The sequence below is a fragment of the Ursus maritimus genome, unplaced genomic scaffold (assembly GCF_017311325.1).
Source record: "Ursus maritimus isolate PB19 unplaced genomic scaffold, ASM1731132v1 scaffold_23, whole genome shotgun sequence".
NCBI classification, from domain to species: domain Eukaryota; kingdom Metazoa; phylum Chordata; class Mammalia; order Carnivora; family Ursidae; genus Ursus; species Ursus maritimus.
The window spans coordinates 42691214-42708313 of NW_024424786.1; the positions used below are offsets into that span (position 1 = coordinate 42691214).

At 48.2% G+C, this 17100-nt stretch overlaps 1 protein-coding gene across 14 annotated transcripts in view; it reads left to right on the top strand.

Moving 5' to 3' along the window:
• PPP6R3 (protein phosphatase 6 regulatory subunit 3) overlaps nt 1-12608 on the top strand; it is a 137974-nt gene extending 125366 nt beyond the window's left edge. For 8 of the 14 annotated variants that reach the window (XM_040639557.1, XM_040639559.1, XM_040639560.1 and 5 more), the window contains 4 exons: nt 1458-1564; nt 3235-3385; nt 7591-7710; nt 8398-8667. In XM_040639557.1, the coding sequence (XP_040495491.1) occupies nt 1458-1564; nt 3235-3385; nt 7591-7710; nt 8398-8503 (484 nt within the window). In that variant the 3' untranslated portion in view covers nt 8504-8667. Of the gene's footprint in view, nt 1-1457; nt 1565-3234; nt 3386-7590; nt 7711-8397; nt 8668-11094 lie in introns of those variants that run through there. The other 6 variants (XM_040639561.1, XM_040639563.1, XM_040639565.1 and 3 more) reach the window with 1 other exon arrangement.
• The last annotated feature ends 4492 nt before the right edge of the window (nt 12609-17100 follow it).

The window sequence follows — 17100 nt, forward strand, 5'->3', positions numbered from 1 at the left end:
CCTCCTTCCTTTTATCCAGGATGAGCTGGGAAAGGCAGTAGGCTGTGCAGAAAGTAGTCTGGGAAGGTGTGGCCCTGGGAGGTATGTAGTGAGGTGCCGACTCCTCGGGCTTCTCTAGCCCCACCGAGCTAGCAGAAAACAGGATTGAGGGGCGCCTGGGGGGCTCAGTCGTCACGTGTCTGCCTTTGGCCCAGGGCGTGATCCCAGGGTACTGGGATCGAGCCCCGCATTAGGCTCCTCCGCTGGGAGCCTGCTGCTTCCTCTCCCACTCCCCCGCTTGTGTTCCCTCTCTCGCTGGCTGTCTCTCTCTCTGTCAAATGAATAAATAAAATCTTTAAAAAAACGAAACAAAACAGGATTGAGGAGAATAGAAATGAGGTGGAGCCAAGAACTGACAGGCACCTCTCGGGAGCGTTACAGAAAATGCAGAATGTATCGTGAATTTAACAGCTACTGTGAACTTGTATTTCACTTGGAGCTAGTCTGGCGCTATCACCTGGCAGGGATGGCTGTCCATCTTACTGTTGGTAGAATTCTTGATGACGGCGACCTGGCATTTTATAATTTTCCTGAATAATATCGCCAACATTTGAGTAGTAGCCATGGATTTCTTGTCTTCCTAGGCTTAGTTTGATTTGCTAAACATTGTTTTATTTGTCTCCACCACCCCATTTGTTGCTCTCCCTGCTCTGACAAGTAGTGTTTTTAACCAATCACTGGCAAACCAGGAGCACAGACTGTTAGGAGCTCATGGTTACTGTCTTCAGCAAACCAGAGAGCTGGCTAAAACCCACATGGCTTTATGGCAGTTCTAGGGATAGTAGGAAGCTGTAGTGCAGGGGCGACAGTGAGATTTGTGGGAAATGTTTCCAAAGTATTGCAGATTATTTCACGGACTCGACTCTAGCACTGGACAGTCGAGTTTTCACCTCTCGCTTTCTTCTGTCTTTTGTAACTAGGGGATACAAGCCCTTGGTTAGTGGGAATGTTGTTGAAGCAGCTCGCTTCCCTTTAACCCTTGTGCACAGGTCATGTTTTCTCGTTAAGTATCATTCAAGCCCTCAGACAGCCAGGCTCAGTGTGAGTAGGGATTTTCGTAAGATCGGTCCCGCAGATACAGTTGATGGCGCACACCATCAGCCCCCGCCGTCCTAGCCCTGGGAACCTGGTGACAAGGGGGAGGGTGAGAGACTGGTGCATTTTGAACCTTTCTGCAAACCTCTGTGACACCCCGTGCTCCCGTCCTGCTGATGTGGCAGGATATTTACCAGCCCGTGCTCACCCGCACCGCCAGCAGCCCTCTGCACCTGGCTCTGCCTCTGTGTCGCTGGAGTCTGTGACCGAGTGCTCATGTCGCCCCAGCGGGGCCAGAACTGCCTTTCCAAGGGTTTTTGTGAACCACGGTAACTGAGGGCTGTTTGCCATTGCTAACATCTGAATTTTCTCTTTTCTAAAAGTACGAAAGATTCTTTAAGGAGTAATTCTCCGGTGGAAATGGAAACCAGCACTGAGCCGATGGGCCCTCTGACTCCCAGTGTTGCCACACTGGCCTCGCAGCCGGAAGGTGGGTGTGGAGAGCAGAACACCAGCCAACACAGCCTGCTGGCCGCTCAGGTGATGGCTGCTCAGGCTTGGACTGTGTACTTAGTTTTCTAGATCTGAAAAGTTGTTTCTGTCCACATAACCGTTTATGAAGCCAGTCCTGACTCTCAGGCTCAAGGACTCAAAGGAGTTAGGGAGTTGAGATGGTAGGCCTGAGGTCCACAGGGCAACTGATGAAAAGAAATTGTGTATTCATTCCAGAACCAGGCATGGTGATTCTGGAAGGCATAAGGGATCTAAGTTACCAGTTGTTCAGTCCTGTCACTGTACAGAAATGGAAACAGGCCCAGAAAAGAAGAGTGTCTTAGTCTGTAGTGCCCAGTGTGAATAAAATCAGAATTAGATGTGTGTGTTTTCAAGCCTATCTGGTACTCAGTTCTTTTGTCCCTTGGAGTTTGCTTTGCTGGAGCACCCGTGTGTGTCTCAGCATGTTTCAGGCTATAAGGCCGTTTATTTTCTTCTCACCTTTATGAACAGTTGAGATGGTCAAGGGTATCCAGTGGGTTGTCATGTTCAAACTGCACACGTTGTTCCTTGCAGAGGCCCTGAGCTCTTTTCAGCCTGATGAATGGGGTTTGGGAGGTGGGGGGTGGGAGAGGGAGGTTGGTGAAAGAGGGGTGAGGAATCAGTATATGGAGGGGAGAAAGAAGGAAGGTCTTAGAAAAAGGGGGACATGGGGGGGCACAAGAACCAAGGGGCAGGAAAGGTAATAAAACAAGTAACTAATATGGGTCATATTTGTCATTTTTTTAAACATTTTATGTAAATGACCCCATTTTATCTCTCAGTTCTTCAGGTGGGTTTAGTTAACTTCATTTTATGGACAAGAAAACCCTTGCCATGGGGCGCCTGGGTGGCACAGCAGTTAAGCGTCTGCCTTCGGCTCAGGGCGTGATCCCGGCGTTGTGGGATCGAGCCCCATATCAGGCTCCTCCGCTGTGAGCCTGCTTCTTCCTCTCCCACTCCCCCTGCTTGTGTTCCCTCTCTCGCTGGCTGTCTCTCTCTCTGTCGAATAAATAAATAAAATCTTTAAAAAAAAAAAAAAAGAAAACCCTTGCCCTAGAATGATACAGCTAGTAAGTGGTGAGGCTGGGGTTTGCATTCAGGGAATGTGACTTCAGAACCCAAGCTTTATAACCAGGATAGCATATGGCTCCCTATTACAGAACAAAGAAATAATCCACAAGGAACCATAAGAAAATAGCTTAAAAAAAAAAGGACCCAGGTGGGACCCAACTGAAAGGAAAAAGATGCATGAGAATAGTACCCTGAATAAACTATAACCTCAGTACTTGTGGGGTGACGTGGGCAGAGGCTAGAATATATCTGCCTGCCTACTGCGCCCTCGGCTGTGGACTGGAACGCCCCCAGAATAGGAAGGCTGGCTGGGAGACGTTGGAAGAGTGGGTAGACACTGGACTGGGAAGGCCAGAGGGGCCCGCTGGTCCTGTGCTGAAGAAAACCTGTGGGGTGTGGGCATTTTTAAGAAGCCTGTGCCCGTTAAGAAGTGGCCTAGGCTCGCTCTTTTTCAAGCAGTAGATGGAACATCAGGTAGGTGGGTCCCCACAGAGGGTGAGGGACACCTGTTGTTGATGCGGTACGTGTGACCGTCCACTGCATGTTCTTTCCCAGCACCAGCCAGTGTGGCCATGGAAGCCAGCTCTGATGGAGAGGAGGACGCAGAAAGTGCAGACAAGGTAACTGAGACAGTGATGAATGGCGGCATGAAGGAAACGCTCAGCCTCACTGTAGACGCCAAGACAGAAACCGCAGTCTTCAAAAGGTAACCAGGGCCAGATCCTGCCGGCAGCTTCAGGTCGTTGGGGGCGGGGGGCGGGGGAACACTTCAAGTGTTGGCATCTTTAATTTGATTCAGATGTGGGTTCGGACATTAGCCTGACATCATTTTAGCCTCTGTTTCGCCCCATGAATCTGCATGAAGACTGGGAGAGTTTGGGGTCCCCGAGTGCCTTTCCCCTCTCTTCTAGTCCTCAGAAGACTGTAGATTAAGTCTAGTGGGTTCAGAATACAGGAGAATAAAAAATGGACACGTCTGTAGCTGAGTAGAAACTGGCCCATCAAAACCAGAGGGTCGGTGCCCTGCACAGCGTCTTCTCCAGACATAATGCGCTTAGTAGAATTCAGCAGAATGATAGCTTGAACAGTCCGTTTGGAAATGAACCTCACTTGTAAATTCATGGATCAAAAAAGGAATCCTACTGGAAACTAGGAACATAAAAGTGAAAGAGCAGCAACGGCACTTGTGGCAGAGCTGGGGCTGCGGCGGGGTCGGCGCCCAAGGCTGCGTCTCCGTGCCCTGCAGAGCCCTGCGGAGCAGTAGGGGTGCGGCCCACCTCGTGGTGAGGTCCCTGCAAAATACAGGCAGCGCAGAACGGGAGCGCGGATTCCCCATGGCGGCACATATGCACAAGACTCCACAAAGTTAAAAGCTAGCCAACCGAATCCAGCAGGGTGTTCCTGAGTCATGACGGAGGACGTGTCGGTGTGGGTAAGGATAGGGTGACCCGGTGAAGCGCACTGAGGGTGATTGACAGACCCATAAGGACCATTTGGACCTTAGGTAGTTGGAGAGGAACATTTGATGAAAAAGCCATTCACGACTTTTTGGCAGTTGAGGAATAGAAAGTAGATCCTTGAAACTGCTAAAGGAGTGTTCTGAAAATCTCTAGGGAACTTGATTCTTCACCACCTGGCCTGAGAAATATGCCCCTCCAAGACACACCGGGACATGGGGCGGGCCTGCGGCCTCTGCCGCTCTTCTTCGGCACGGGGCTGGCAGTCCTAGCCAGTGCTGCATAAATAAAAATAAAGAGAAGGCATAAAGATTTGAAAGACTGAAATGGTTCTTGCTTGTTTGTAGATTATTATTTTCTACACAAGAATTCCAAACAGATCCATGAACAGGCATCAGAATAACTAGGGAAGTTTAGCAAGTGCATCCTGTGAACCAGTAGGACGTGTGCTAGATGCTCCCCCTTTTAAACTAAAATGTTAATAAGCCTTGTCTGTAAGTTCAAAAGGCATAGTAAAGACCTAAGTAAAGAGAAGTATGTCGTGTTTGTTAATGAGAGGGTATCTTCGGCATTTTGTAACAAACGAATGTATACAATGAATGCATTTCTAATCAAAATCGCGGTGGAGCTTTTCGTGATTAAGAGGCTGGTGGTGATATTCAAAAAGAAAACCAAAGAGCCAGAAATAACCAGGGTCATTTTGAAGAAGGAAGGGAGGGAGGCGTCATAGGTGAGATCTCCTTGTGGGTGTGCTGTGCAGGTAAACCCCGCACTTCCAGGAGCTCGGCGTGTGGGAGTGGCGTTAAGGTCTGTGAGGAAAGAGTNNAGTAGCGATTACCCACGTCAGGGAAAAATAAAATTAAATCTGTCTCGACATAAATATGAAAGGCAAAACTACAGCTTTGAGAAGAAAACATGAGAGCGTATCTTTGTAATTTGGAGGCTGAAGGTTTTTTAACCATAAAAAAGCCAAACCATAAAGGAAAATGTTGATGAATTTTATTTAATTTTTGGTCTTCTAAATGACAAAATGAAAAGACCCACCATTACCTGCAAAGGAAGATTCAGGAGCAGGATCTAAGAAAAACCTAATATCAACAAGAAAAAGTCAAGCTGATTAGTAGGTTTTAAATGGACAAAGGACACATGCAAGCCATTATCTGTGGCGGGAAACAGGGAGCAAAGCAGCTCCAGAGCGGGCCAGCTTTACAAGTACATAGGATGTGCTGGATGCATAATGATTCGATGCTGTTTCATGCACTTTTGTCTGCTCATTCCTACCTCAGTTGTTGCAGAAAGTAGAAAAAGTGCAAAGCCTGCTGGATCTTTTTATGAGGCCGAGAAATCTTAATTCCAAAATCAGATAAGGATGATTACAGAAAACAATTAGCTCTTATCACTTACAAGCAAAACTAAATGCAGAAATGCTGTAGAAAATATTTGCTAACCGAATACGGTATCCTATTAAAAATAATTCATAATGATAAGTTAGGGTTTTCCGTGGACCATCAAGAAAAGTGTCATTTATAATAGGTTAACAGACTGAGGGGAAATCATTTGAGGTTTTTGAAAACACTTTGATAAAGTTCCATACCCGCATGTGATTAAAGCTGAGCACAACAGGAGCAGCTGGGTGGCTCAGTCAGCTAAGCGTCCAACTCTTGGTTTCCGCTCAGGTCATGATCTCTCTCAAGTAAGTAAAAATAAAATCTTAAAAACACACACACACAAAGCTGAGCAAAACAGGAACAGAAATGAATTTCCTTAACTTGCAAAAGTTAAAGACGAAAATACTAAAGCAGAGCTTACACTTAATGAGGAAGTTGCAGATGCTGTCGCTTTAAGGTAAGGAACAAATAAGGCTGTCCGTTGTCACTGGCACCGTCTAGACAGTCCTGGGCAACGTTCCGAGGAGAGGAAAACAGTGTAGGTGAAGATCAGATAGGAAGTGATAATAATGATCACCTACCACCAAGTCAGTAGCCAACTTTTGTAACTAGTAAGAGTTCAGCAAAGCTGCTGGGTAACAGCAGTAGCCTTAAACATCAGTAGCCTTTCTCCGCATCAGTAATAAGCAACTAGAATGCATAATAAAAGGCAAAGTACCAGTCATAAAGTACATCAAACTTAAGATAATTCCTAAATAATTAGACCCACATATCGAGAGAGAAAAAAGTGCCGGTAAAAGCAGCCCCAGAAAGAGTAGTCACGTGACGAGCTGGTGGAGTGGGGAGGCTCACGCCATGGGGCGCTGTGCCATCAACACCGGAAACATGGATCTTCCAAACTGTGCTGAGTTACAGAGATAAATACAATGAGGTGTGCAATTCAGAGCCACCGTTTATTTTCTAAGAATGAAAGTAACACGTAGGAAGCACGTCAGGGTAGATGCTTTCACGGGGAAGGAGTGGAGATTGGGGATAAAGAGGAGTAAGGAACCAGGTGACTTGGGTTGTCAACAAATCTTTAGACTTTGGTTCAGTTTCCTCCTTATAAATTGCCTAGACCCATTTAAAAGCCACCCAAGAAATCATCTTAAAGTTAGTTTTTTTGTAAGCAAATCCAGGACGGGACTCCGCTCTGAGAATGATGGCCCTTCCCAGAGGGAACCTCCAGCTGCCCTTTAGCTGGTTCTAGCGCTGCCTCCATGGTGTCAAAATGGGAAGTGCAGACAGGACAGATAACAGTCTACTTGTACAGCCCGCAAACAATCAAAAGCGTTTGCAGCTTGTCTTTCTCTGCCAGGAGCCATCAAAGGCGGAGATAACCCTTCCTGTATTTTGTTTGCCCCCTTAGGGTCCGTTCTCACCTCTTCTGGCCAACGTTCTTGGCTCTCTTCCTTCACGATGTCTGTACTTCTCATGCACTGTCAGGGGGCAGCTCGAGGAGCTCCGTGCTGGTGCAGGCCCTGGTACCCTGCCCCTGCGACAGGAGCAGCAAGCTGATAGGGGTCCCTCCTGCTGACTTCTGAATGCTGGGCTGGGCCCTGAGAGCAAAATGCCTTAACTAAAGACTCATTCCTTCGAACAGGTTCATTTGACACCTCCACCGAGTCTGCTGTTCTGCTTATGTGCAGTCGTGGACATAGTCCCCCCCACATTCCTCATTTGTAGGAGTATTCTGAAACTCTTGTACATTTCTTTTTCTATTTTGCGCACTTGGCTTCAGAGTGTTGAAATCCTATCGGTATGTACAGTAATGCGGGCCATTCTTTATCAGACACCAGCTGCATTACATTGTCCCTCCTTTGGTTCCCTCTCGTGCGTGATCCTTTCCTTTCGTGATTTCCCAGTCACTGTCTGTGGTCCCCGTGGCCCCTCCCCTGAGCATGCTCGGCCCCGGGCTTTACTCCATGGCCACCATGACTTCCAGGGTCATTTGCATGTGCCTTCATCCTCCACGGGGGCCGCCACCTGGGATGTCTTAATGCCGCCTGTCCTCCTCTTTACTGCAGTGAGGAAGGAAAACTGTCTACCTCTCAAGATGCTGCTTGTAAAGATGTGGAGGAGAGCCCTGAGACAGCAGAGGCGAAGTCTGCGGGCCCCCGGCCCCCCAGCAGTAGCCCAGAGCAGAGGTAACTCCCCACTTCCTCAGATCTGCCCAGGCCCTACTCCGGCTGTGGCTGTTGTCTCCCGGGAGCTGGGAGGGAAGTTGGCATCCAGGGCTGGGGAGCGGGGAGATGGGAGGGGTCCTTACAGGTGCCCTCAGGCGTTCAGGGACTTCCTAAGCACAGGAGCATTTTTTCAGGCCACGTCTAGGCAGGGTCCCTGAGCCAAGAACTCAGAACAGTTTACTTCCTTACCCCAAAAGCCGGAAGCGGACTGCTTTTTGGAGGTTCAGTAACATTACTGGCTCTTTAAGAAATTACTCATTGGAAAGGAAGGATTTCCGATGCCGGCATACCTTCCCCTGCATGCGTTGGTTTGGTTTGGTTTGGTTTTTGTTTTTGAGGAGGTGCTAAGTTGAGGCTGATACTGAGCCCCTCTGGGATTGAGGTCCCTAGGCAGTTGCAGCCAAGTTCTCACGGGGTCCATGGGATCACCAGCCACAAGCAACCCCTGGTACCCTTTTTCCCGTAATCATGCATGTGTGACACACGGGGAGGGCCTTCCTGGAGACCCTTTTATAGATGTAGCTAAATATTCTTAACTCTTAGATGATTCCCTGTATAGTTTTGTGTGTGCACAATGTTTGTCTTGATTAAGTGTGAAAACCCCACTGCCAGAGCTGAGTGATTTGGAATGTGATGTTTTCTTTCTAGTCACCTATTGCTTAGACTGAGCCAGTGGTCTGAAGGGATAGGCCAAGCCAAAGCCTCAGCCGCCGAGGGCCGGCGCCCCGGCCCGTACGCACGGCCTCGCAGGTAGAGCAAGGGCGGCCTCCGATTGCTCCAGAGCTCGCACCAGAAGATGAGGATTTGCCCTTGGACCACAAGGAACTTTGCTCAGCACTTCCCAGAGTTACCTTTTTTGTTATATATATCTAAGTTTGTACATTCCTTCCATAAGGAATAAAGTAACCTTTAAAGCCATTTCAGAGAAGTTGTACTTTCCCCCTCACCAGACCCCCACACCCAAAATCTTTGTCACTTTAGGGGTGATGTGACCAGTGGGAACCAGCAGGGGGCGCACTCTGTTCACTGGTTGGCAAATCTCTGTAGTGGAGCAAACCCTGCTTTTGTTTCTCTCTTGGGAATTACAGCCAGAATGAGGGGTTTGCTTCCATGATTGAAAAAAAAAAAATTGGCGTATAAAACAAATTAATTATAAGAACTATTTGAGTGTGTTGGCTCTAGTGAAGGCTTCGGGAGGGGGAGGCATGGTGACACGGCAGCGTTAAGGGATCCAGCCCCAGGTATACTTCACAGTGTCCTGGGCAAGTCACCTTTTTCACCTGGGGTTTTCCGTGGATATTTTTCCAAGGTATTTTGGAAATACCTTGGATCTTATTCCTAGCCAGTTATGTCATCTCCCTAATTTCTACCTACAAAGTTCCTTTATATTGAGAGCTGCTTAGAAGGCAGGGCAATCCAAGTCTGTTCCAGCTCGGAGCTGCTTCAGGAGTCTCTTTGTTTCTCGGACATAAATGATATAGGATGCTCTGGGATCATTTCCTTGGCTCCCTGGAGGGCAGAATTGCTTGCTTTGGGAGAACCTGCTTGCTCTTCTACCCGCCTAGAGACGTCTGGTGTGCAGAGCCCTGCCTTTCAATCTGCTGGACTGAGGTGGTGGGGGGACCCCGGGCCAGTGAACAAAGACAAGGGCATCACTTGTGTCCACGCGTTCATCCGTCTGTCCTTCCTCCATCCAACACACGGGAGTGTGGCAGCCAGTGTGGTCTAGGCCTGGGGGGAAAGCAGTAGGATCACACGTGTAGAAAGGTGCTGCTGAAGGACCGGGACAGCTGCATGGGAGATCAGAAGTCCCACTTAGATGGGGCGGTGGAGGAGGGCCTCTCAGAAGGTGACATTGAGCTGCTGTGATGGCAGGGAGGAGGTAAGTGGTCCAGCGCGTCCCATCCTAAGAGCGATGTACGGGAGGTAGAGAGCCATTGGGGCTTGTCAGATGCGCTCTTCCCCACGTGGTTGCTGTCCAGCCAGGTTATCGTGAGCCCTTGGGTTGACAGGTGCGCACTACTGCACTGAACGACTTGCACTGCCACGGACTTTAATGTTGCAGCTACTATGGATCGAGCACGTGCGATGCCTGTGCTGGCCAGTGTGCCAAGCACTCGGCACACGTCACATACTCACCCACCTTTAGTGGGGATTGTTGTCCCCCCTTTCACAGGGGGAGTAGCTGAGCTGGGAGAGGGTAGAAAATGGACTTGAGACCTGGCAGCTTGTGAGTGGTGATGGTGGGATCTGTACCCCGTGTGTCTGCTGGCAAAATCCCAGTGCGTCTCAAAGCACCCTTTCCCAAGCCTGCTTTGTAAATTGTGGGAACGCCACCAAGACTGTCTTACGTGTTCAGGGAGGAAGGTTAAATTTGTGTATCTGCCACCATGCTGTTATCTAGCCTCCCCTCCCCTCCCCCTCTTTCTTTTGAGAGGGACGGAGGGCACACTCGGGGGGGTGGGGAGGGAGAGAGAATCTTAAGTTGGCTCCTGACACTGGGCTTGATCTCACGACCTTGAGATCATGACCTGAGCCAAAATCAAAAGTCAGAGGCTTAACCGACTGAGCCACCCGGGCACCCCTAGCATTCCCTCTTCTGTGCTCCCAACTTCAACCCTAACACTTGCCTGGCGGAGTACAGTCGTTAGAGTGCACACCTCGTTCAAGAGCTGGTCCTGTTTACAAGCCTTTTTTTCCCCCCTCTTTCAGTAGAAGAATCCTGCTTTTCAAGTGAAATTTTATGTAGATTCTAATACATGGAACAAATAAAAAGCTGTTTAAAGGAGGGAATGAACACGTGGCTCGTGACAGGTCTGGGAGCAACAGTCTAAAAACCACTGACCTAGTCTCCACTTGTGCTGAGACGCTGAGGTGGGATAGCTTCATGGAGCTCTGCTCTGCTGCAGCCCTTGCTAAACGCCTGTTGGCCACAGCTGAGGTGAAGCTTAGAAAACTGTTCGATTGCCTGGAGTTTTCGATAAATGCGTTTGTGGAGTATTCCACGAAGTAACTCCCAAGTGCCAGGCTTTGTGCTAGACATTGCATAAACAATACGGAACTAAACGGGGCGCCTGGGTGGCTCAGTCGTTAAGCGTCTGCCTTCGGCTCAGGGCGTGATCCCGGAGTCCTGGGATCGAGCCCCACACGGGCTCCTCCGCTGGGAGCCTGCTTCTCCCTCTCCCACTCCCCCTGCTTATGTTCCCTCTCTCACTGGCTCTCTCTCTCTGTCAAATAAATAAAATCTTTAAGAAAAAAAAAAGAAACCAAATGTCCCACCCTCAGGGAGCTAAATCAAGTTCATTTTGCTTTAAGTGCCTAAGATGTGTATCTCTTCTTCCGCAGGACTGACCAGCCAAGCATGCCAGGCGATACGTCTGTCAACGGCCCTGTATGATGAGTGACCCCTGCTGCTGCTGACTGAGGACCGCAGGCCGCCACCGCTCGGGGCCTCTGGAGACTTCACCTGGAGCCCACCAAGCCGTCACTGCTGCACTCACTCTGCAAGGGATCAGGACCAGCAACCTTTATATTCTAGATTCTAAGACATTGTACAGAGAAATCCAGAAGTGTAAAAATATTGCACATTGACAAATACCAAGAATTTTTGCGTATGTTTATATTGTATTGTTCTAAATAATGGGTAGCCTGTGAAATAAGATCGTGCCGCCCATGTAATAATAGTAGTAATACTCTAGTTAAAACGGCTGTAAGAATAGTTTTATAAAAGTGAGGACACAGAGCTATTGTATTTGAAGCATAACTATTTGACAATTATTAGTGTGACCAAAGTCTTAGGCAGTTTTCATACATTTTTCACCTTGTACAAAATTCTGAATTCATTTCTCCTCCAGGCTGGTAAGGAGTTGTAGGGTTGAAATGCCCTCTAAGTGTTATTTTGGTTGTTCTAACTTACAAACGTGATTTTGAATAAGAAATATTTGGTGTTCTTTTTATAACCAGTTTTTGATTGGTAACTGTTTTCTGTATTGTTTTAAACGGATCAAAAAATGTTAAGTCTATTGGTAGAGATTAAGTATTTATTGCTGCAACTTAGTTGATAAATTGATGTTATTGTAAAGCCATATGTTCTGTTAAAGTCTTGTTTGCTTGAAATGGTTATTCCTACAGGTGAAACACTAGACTATTTGGAGTGTACATGGCTTGTGGTTTGAGTTATTTTGTTTTTCGTTTTTGTTTTCGTTTTTTGTTTTGTTTTGGTAGTTCCTCTGCCTTTTAACCCATTCACCAAAATTGACCTTGTTAACAAGCATCACCAATGAACATTTCTGAGCAGTTTGTGTATTTAACAAACCTAAACCGTATCAGGCAGGCCAGTCGAGGAACGCTCGTGCAGCGCATGGATTAGAGCGTGTTCGTTTCACAGGCTCCTTACCAGCCGGAAGTCGGAACCTGGCGCCTGAGCATGGGAATGGTCCTCTGCACCTGGTGAGGTTTCCACACGTAAATTCTAAACCAGTGTGGTTTTTTTAGAACTGGTTTGTGTATATATATAGTGATTATGGATACTAATTCAATGTAATTTATAATTTTCTATGTCAATATAAAAATTCATCACGGCCTTCTCAAACAGCTGAAGCAATATACCGTATATTGCCATATCGTCTGGGGAAAGGGTTCAATTTCTTCACCTCTTGCACTTCTAGATGCAGATCAGGTTTTCATTTCTGTAATAGAAAACTATTCACGTATTTTTACATCATTTGTTTGTCCTGACCAGTATTTAAAACCAAAAGGTTATTCTGAATAATGGCCAACGATTTTTTTAGAACTAGCATCCCAAGCAGCGTGCCTAAACATTACATTGCATATGGAAATAAAAAAAAAAATCAAACGTTTAATGCCTTATTTCTTATTTACTTTTCCATTGTAAATGGTGTAGAAATTCTGTGTGAGGCTTCCCGAGGCAGACGTAGCCCTCAAGGACAGCGGGGTCAGCGGTGCGCCCTGGGACAGATGGTGGGGTGTCTCCCTTGGCCCTGGCGAGCCTCCTCAGGAACCCTTTCTGTTGTGAGCTCCTCTCAGAAGACACTCTCCTCACGCGTTCTCTGGAACCTAGTGCTGCCAGAGGACAGGGCTCCTTTCACTTGTCTCAAGGATGCTGACTCCGTGACCCAGGACCTTGGGGACCGTGGACGGCTGGTACGCTCTCGTCTTGCCTGGTGGAGCCTTGCCGGCCACCGCCGGGGCTTGGCTGCAGGGATGGCTCTTGCCGCCTCTGCGCCGTTTGTGTTCAGTTGGCTTCTCCATCCCACCCAAGGTAACGGCATCTGTGTCGTCCCACCTACTGCTGATGCCCGAGCACTCGAGGTTGCCCTTTGGAGTAGTGTTTTGGTTAGCTCACATTACGTGGCAGGGAAAGGACACGAGGATGGAAAGAAGAAAGTCTTACAGGTGCCAGCCCCAGGGCCAGGAGCAAGTACACTCTCTTTTAGTCTCTAGTTTCTGTGTATCGGCCATACTGAATTGCAAGACCAACCGATGTCTACAATACAGACCTGTATTAAAAATAACTACAACAAAAATAAAGCCTGATTCTTTGTTTCTAGAAATCTCTTGTACCTTGCTTGGGCTTTAATAACCAGACAAGGTGTGTGGGGGCACCGTTGATTTTTTTTTTACTGTTTTTTTAATTCAAATTCAGTTTAACATATAATGTATTATTAGTTTCAGAGGTAGATGTTAGTGATTCATCAGTTGCATATAACACCCCCTGCTCATTACATCACATGCCCTCCTTAATGCCCATCCCCCGGTTACCCCATCCCCCTACCCCCTCCTCTCCATCAGCCCTCAGTTTGTTTCCTAGAGTTAAGAGTCTCTTACGGTTTGTGTCTCTGATTTGGTCTTATTTCCCTCTCTTCCCCAATACTCCTCTGTTTTGTTTCTTAGATTCCACATATGAGTGAGATCATATGTTAATTATCTTTCTCTGACTTATTTCGCTTAGCATAATACCTTCTAGTTCCGTCCATGTTGTTGCAGATGGCAAGATCTCATTCTTTTTGCTGGCTGAGTAGTAGTCCATTGTGCAAACACACCACATCATCTTTATCCACTCATCTGTCGATGGACATCTGGGCTCTTTCCATAGTTTGCTGTCGTGGACATGGCTGCTATGAACATTGATTTTTAGGGGTCAGGGCTTCCTGACATCAGCTCGCAGGCTGTCTGCCAGATCCCGAGTTCAGGGTATGCCATCCCTAGGGGCAGGGCCTCGTCTTGCCGCAGCTGTCATCCGAGCACCCGGAACCATCCGTGTCTGATGTGCGGGTGCTCCGTGAGTTTACTTCTGATGGAGAACTGCCACTAGCTCTTGACTTCGATGGTCGGTCTGGTCCTCTAGCTTCTCACCTGCCCCGTGGGTTGCACTTCTCCAATCTGTATTCCTTGGCCTCCAGCCCTACCAGTAACTCTTCAGTGGTAGAATTTCTCAGGTGTTCTGTAATGATGTTTCACATATGGTGCTACGTCACAGCTGCTAGGTTTTCACGCTCCTTCCACCTGTTAACATGAACAAGTGTGGTTCCTGCTCCCCAGAGCCCGCCAGTCCCCAGGGCCCTCTGTGCTGGTCCAGGCACATGGCTCCACACACCGGGGCTCTGCAGGCCTCTCGCTGGTTGGTGGAGGGCAGGGCTCCGGGGCCAGGGGCTCGTGTTCACGTCCCACCTTACCCTCTCGTGAGGACTGACTTCTGTCTGTCCCAGCTGCTTTTCCTGCCAAATGGGACTTGATAGTAACAAGTTTACAAGCCTAAAAGTAGATACACTAGTTCTTGCCTGTGGTAAGTGCTTAATAAATGTTAGTGTTAACTCTTTGCTCACTTCTCGGCCCCGTCATGTCACAGGCTGACCTTTCTAATCCTGGCTTTGAGCCTGCTGTTTTGCCTAAAGCCACTGCCTCCTGAAAACTCAGGCCCCTTCTGTCCAGTCAGCTGGCTCCAAGGTCCGCTACGTCCCCTGTGCCCACTCGGGGCTGCCGCCTGTGTCCACAAGCCGCTTGACTGGACGGTGCTGTGCGCATGCCCTGGATGGCCGCTTTTGCACTGCGGTGACAGACTTGAGGGGTTGCCCTGCTGGCCGCCTTGCACACCCCGCGTCTGTTCTTCACCTTGATGCCCTCTCCTCTCTGGATCCCGCTCCCATCCTTGTTAATCCCTTTGCGGTCAATGTTCAGCATTCGGCGTAGGCTGGCTTCACTTGCCCTCCCCATCTCGCCAGTTCCTCAGTACCTACCCCAAAACCGCTGACGTGGGCTGCCTTTGCAGCCATCCCCCCACATCCGTTCTGCGTGTGTCAGGCGAGGCCCACCGCTGGTGGTGTTGCACGCTGCCTTGGGTGAGGCGCGTGGTTTGCCTTGGTTTTGATTTTTGGGGGGATTCTCTGCCTGTTCATGGAGAACGGGGTTCCGACTCTATGGCGGGCTCTGTTCTAAGTGCTTCGTGTGCATTCGCTTTGCCTCAGCGACTTGACGAGCTGGAGAGCTGCTGTTGTTTTGTACATGCACAAGGGTGGCCCCGAGGTGAGCTGGTTTTTTCCAAGGATGCCTGGCTTGCAAGTGACGGAGTTGTAAAGATTAAGTTAACGTGTTTAAATATCTAACGATAACGCGTGACTGTACACGTGCCCTTGATGTTAGCTGTTCCCGTAGTAGTCTCCTCGTCGGAGCCTTTCGGCGTTCGCTTCCTTAGCACTTGACGGTTCAATTTCAGAGCAGCGCGACGAAGGGAGACCAGCCGCGTGGAATGCTGGGTAGCCCGTCGAACAATAGAAATGTTAGTTGACAAAGACTGATGAGTAGTGCTCAAAACAGTTCTGAAGCCGATCGGTGTGTGTGGGAGAATTAAATTTGATGAGTCAGGCAACAGGAGTAGAGACCTTCGGGCGACTTCTGGGACGGCCCCCACTTGCTCCTGGACCTGCCCCCCAACTGGCTGTTCTCATGATCCGCTGACAGAGTTGAGTTGTTGCAACAGAGACCAGGGGGCCTGCAAACCCCAGGATACTGACTGTTGGCCCTTTACAGAGAGAGGTTGCCAGCCCCTGAAATAGATGAGGAGGCAGAATAAAATGTGCAGCTAGAACCACAAATGCCCAGTCCGTGGGCCTCGGCAGCATCGCCAGGACAGCGACACGAGGAGAGTCCGTTCGGCCCGTAACCAACGACTGGGTATCTGGGAAGAAATGAACGTTGACTCCTACCTGTCCACCTTACACAAAAACTAATCTAAGATAGGTCACATGTCAAACACAAGCACTTCAGCTTCTAAAAGAAAACAAATATCTAAACCGCTGTGGAATGGGCAAAGTGTTCTTGGGACACGAACACAAGGCACAGAAGAAAAGACAGTGGGCTTTTACCACAGTGAAGTTTTCCTGCTCTTCAAAATGAATAGGGAGACCCTGGACTGCCATGAAGAAAATAATCTCTGTGTCCTGACAAAGGACTCCTACCCTGAAGATAGAAAAATGCAAATCAAAAATAAGATGGAAAACCCAGTTTAACGAATGGGCAAGAGACTTGAACCGATCGTCACAAAGATGGTACACAAGTGGCCAAGAAAAAGCGGAAGTTGTTCCATGTCACTAGTTATCCAGGAATGCACGTTAAAACCTTTTACAAAAAGATACCATTTCCCATCTAATAGAATGGCCAAGATTAAAAACAAAAAACCAAAAGTCTGACGCTACCAAGTATGATGAGAACGTAGAGCCGCTAGGACTCACACTGCCGTGTAAATAACCCGCGTCCAACGTGGAACTCTGTTTCGCAAGTTTCCAGTTTCTTAAATCAGGGCTACTTCTGCCTCGGACTCGGCAATTCTACTAGATATTCACCCAGGAGAAATATATGTCCACAAGAGATAAACGAGCATGTTTACTGTTGCTTTATTCATAATGACAAAAGATTAAAAAAAAACCCCGCCATGTCCAAGAGCAGAAAAGTGGAGCAGCAGGTTACGGCATATTAATACAGTGGACTATCACTCAGCAATAAACCGGAACGAACTATGATAAATGCAGCGTATTGTTACCGATCTTGAAAATGTCGAGGGAAAGGAGCAAGATGCAGAAGCAAGAGCACTTAGCTTTGATGAAGCTCTGGAACCAGTAAGACTTGAGGGTGCTAGAAATCAGAACGTGGTCTGCTCCTGAAGGGGAAGGGAGGGAGTGGCTGTAAAGGGGCCCAGGGGAATTTTGTGGGTAATGGAAGTCAGCACCTCGTGTGATGGAAGTTACAGGAGTGTAGACATTGGTCAAAACTCACTGAACTCAACACCTAACACCTATGCACTTTACTGCGTGTAATTTATACCTTAAACTTTTTCTA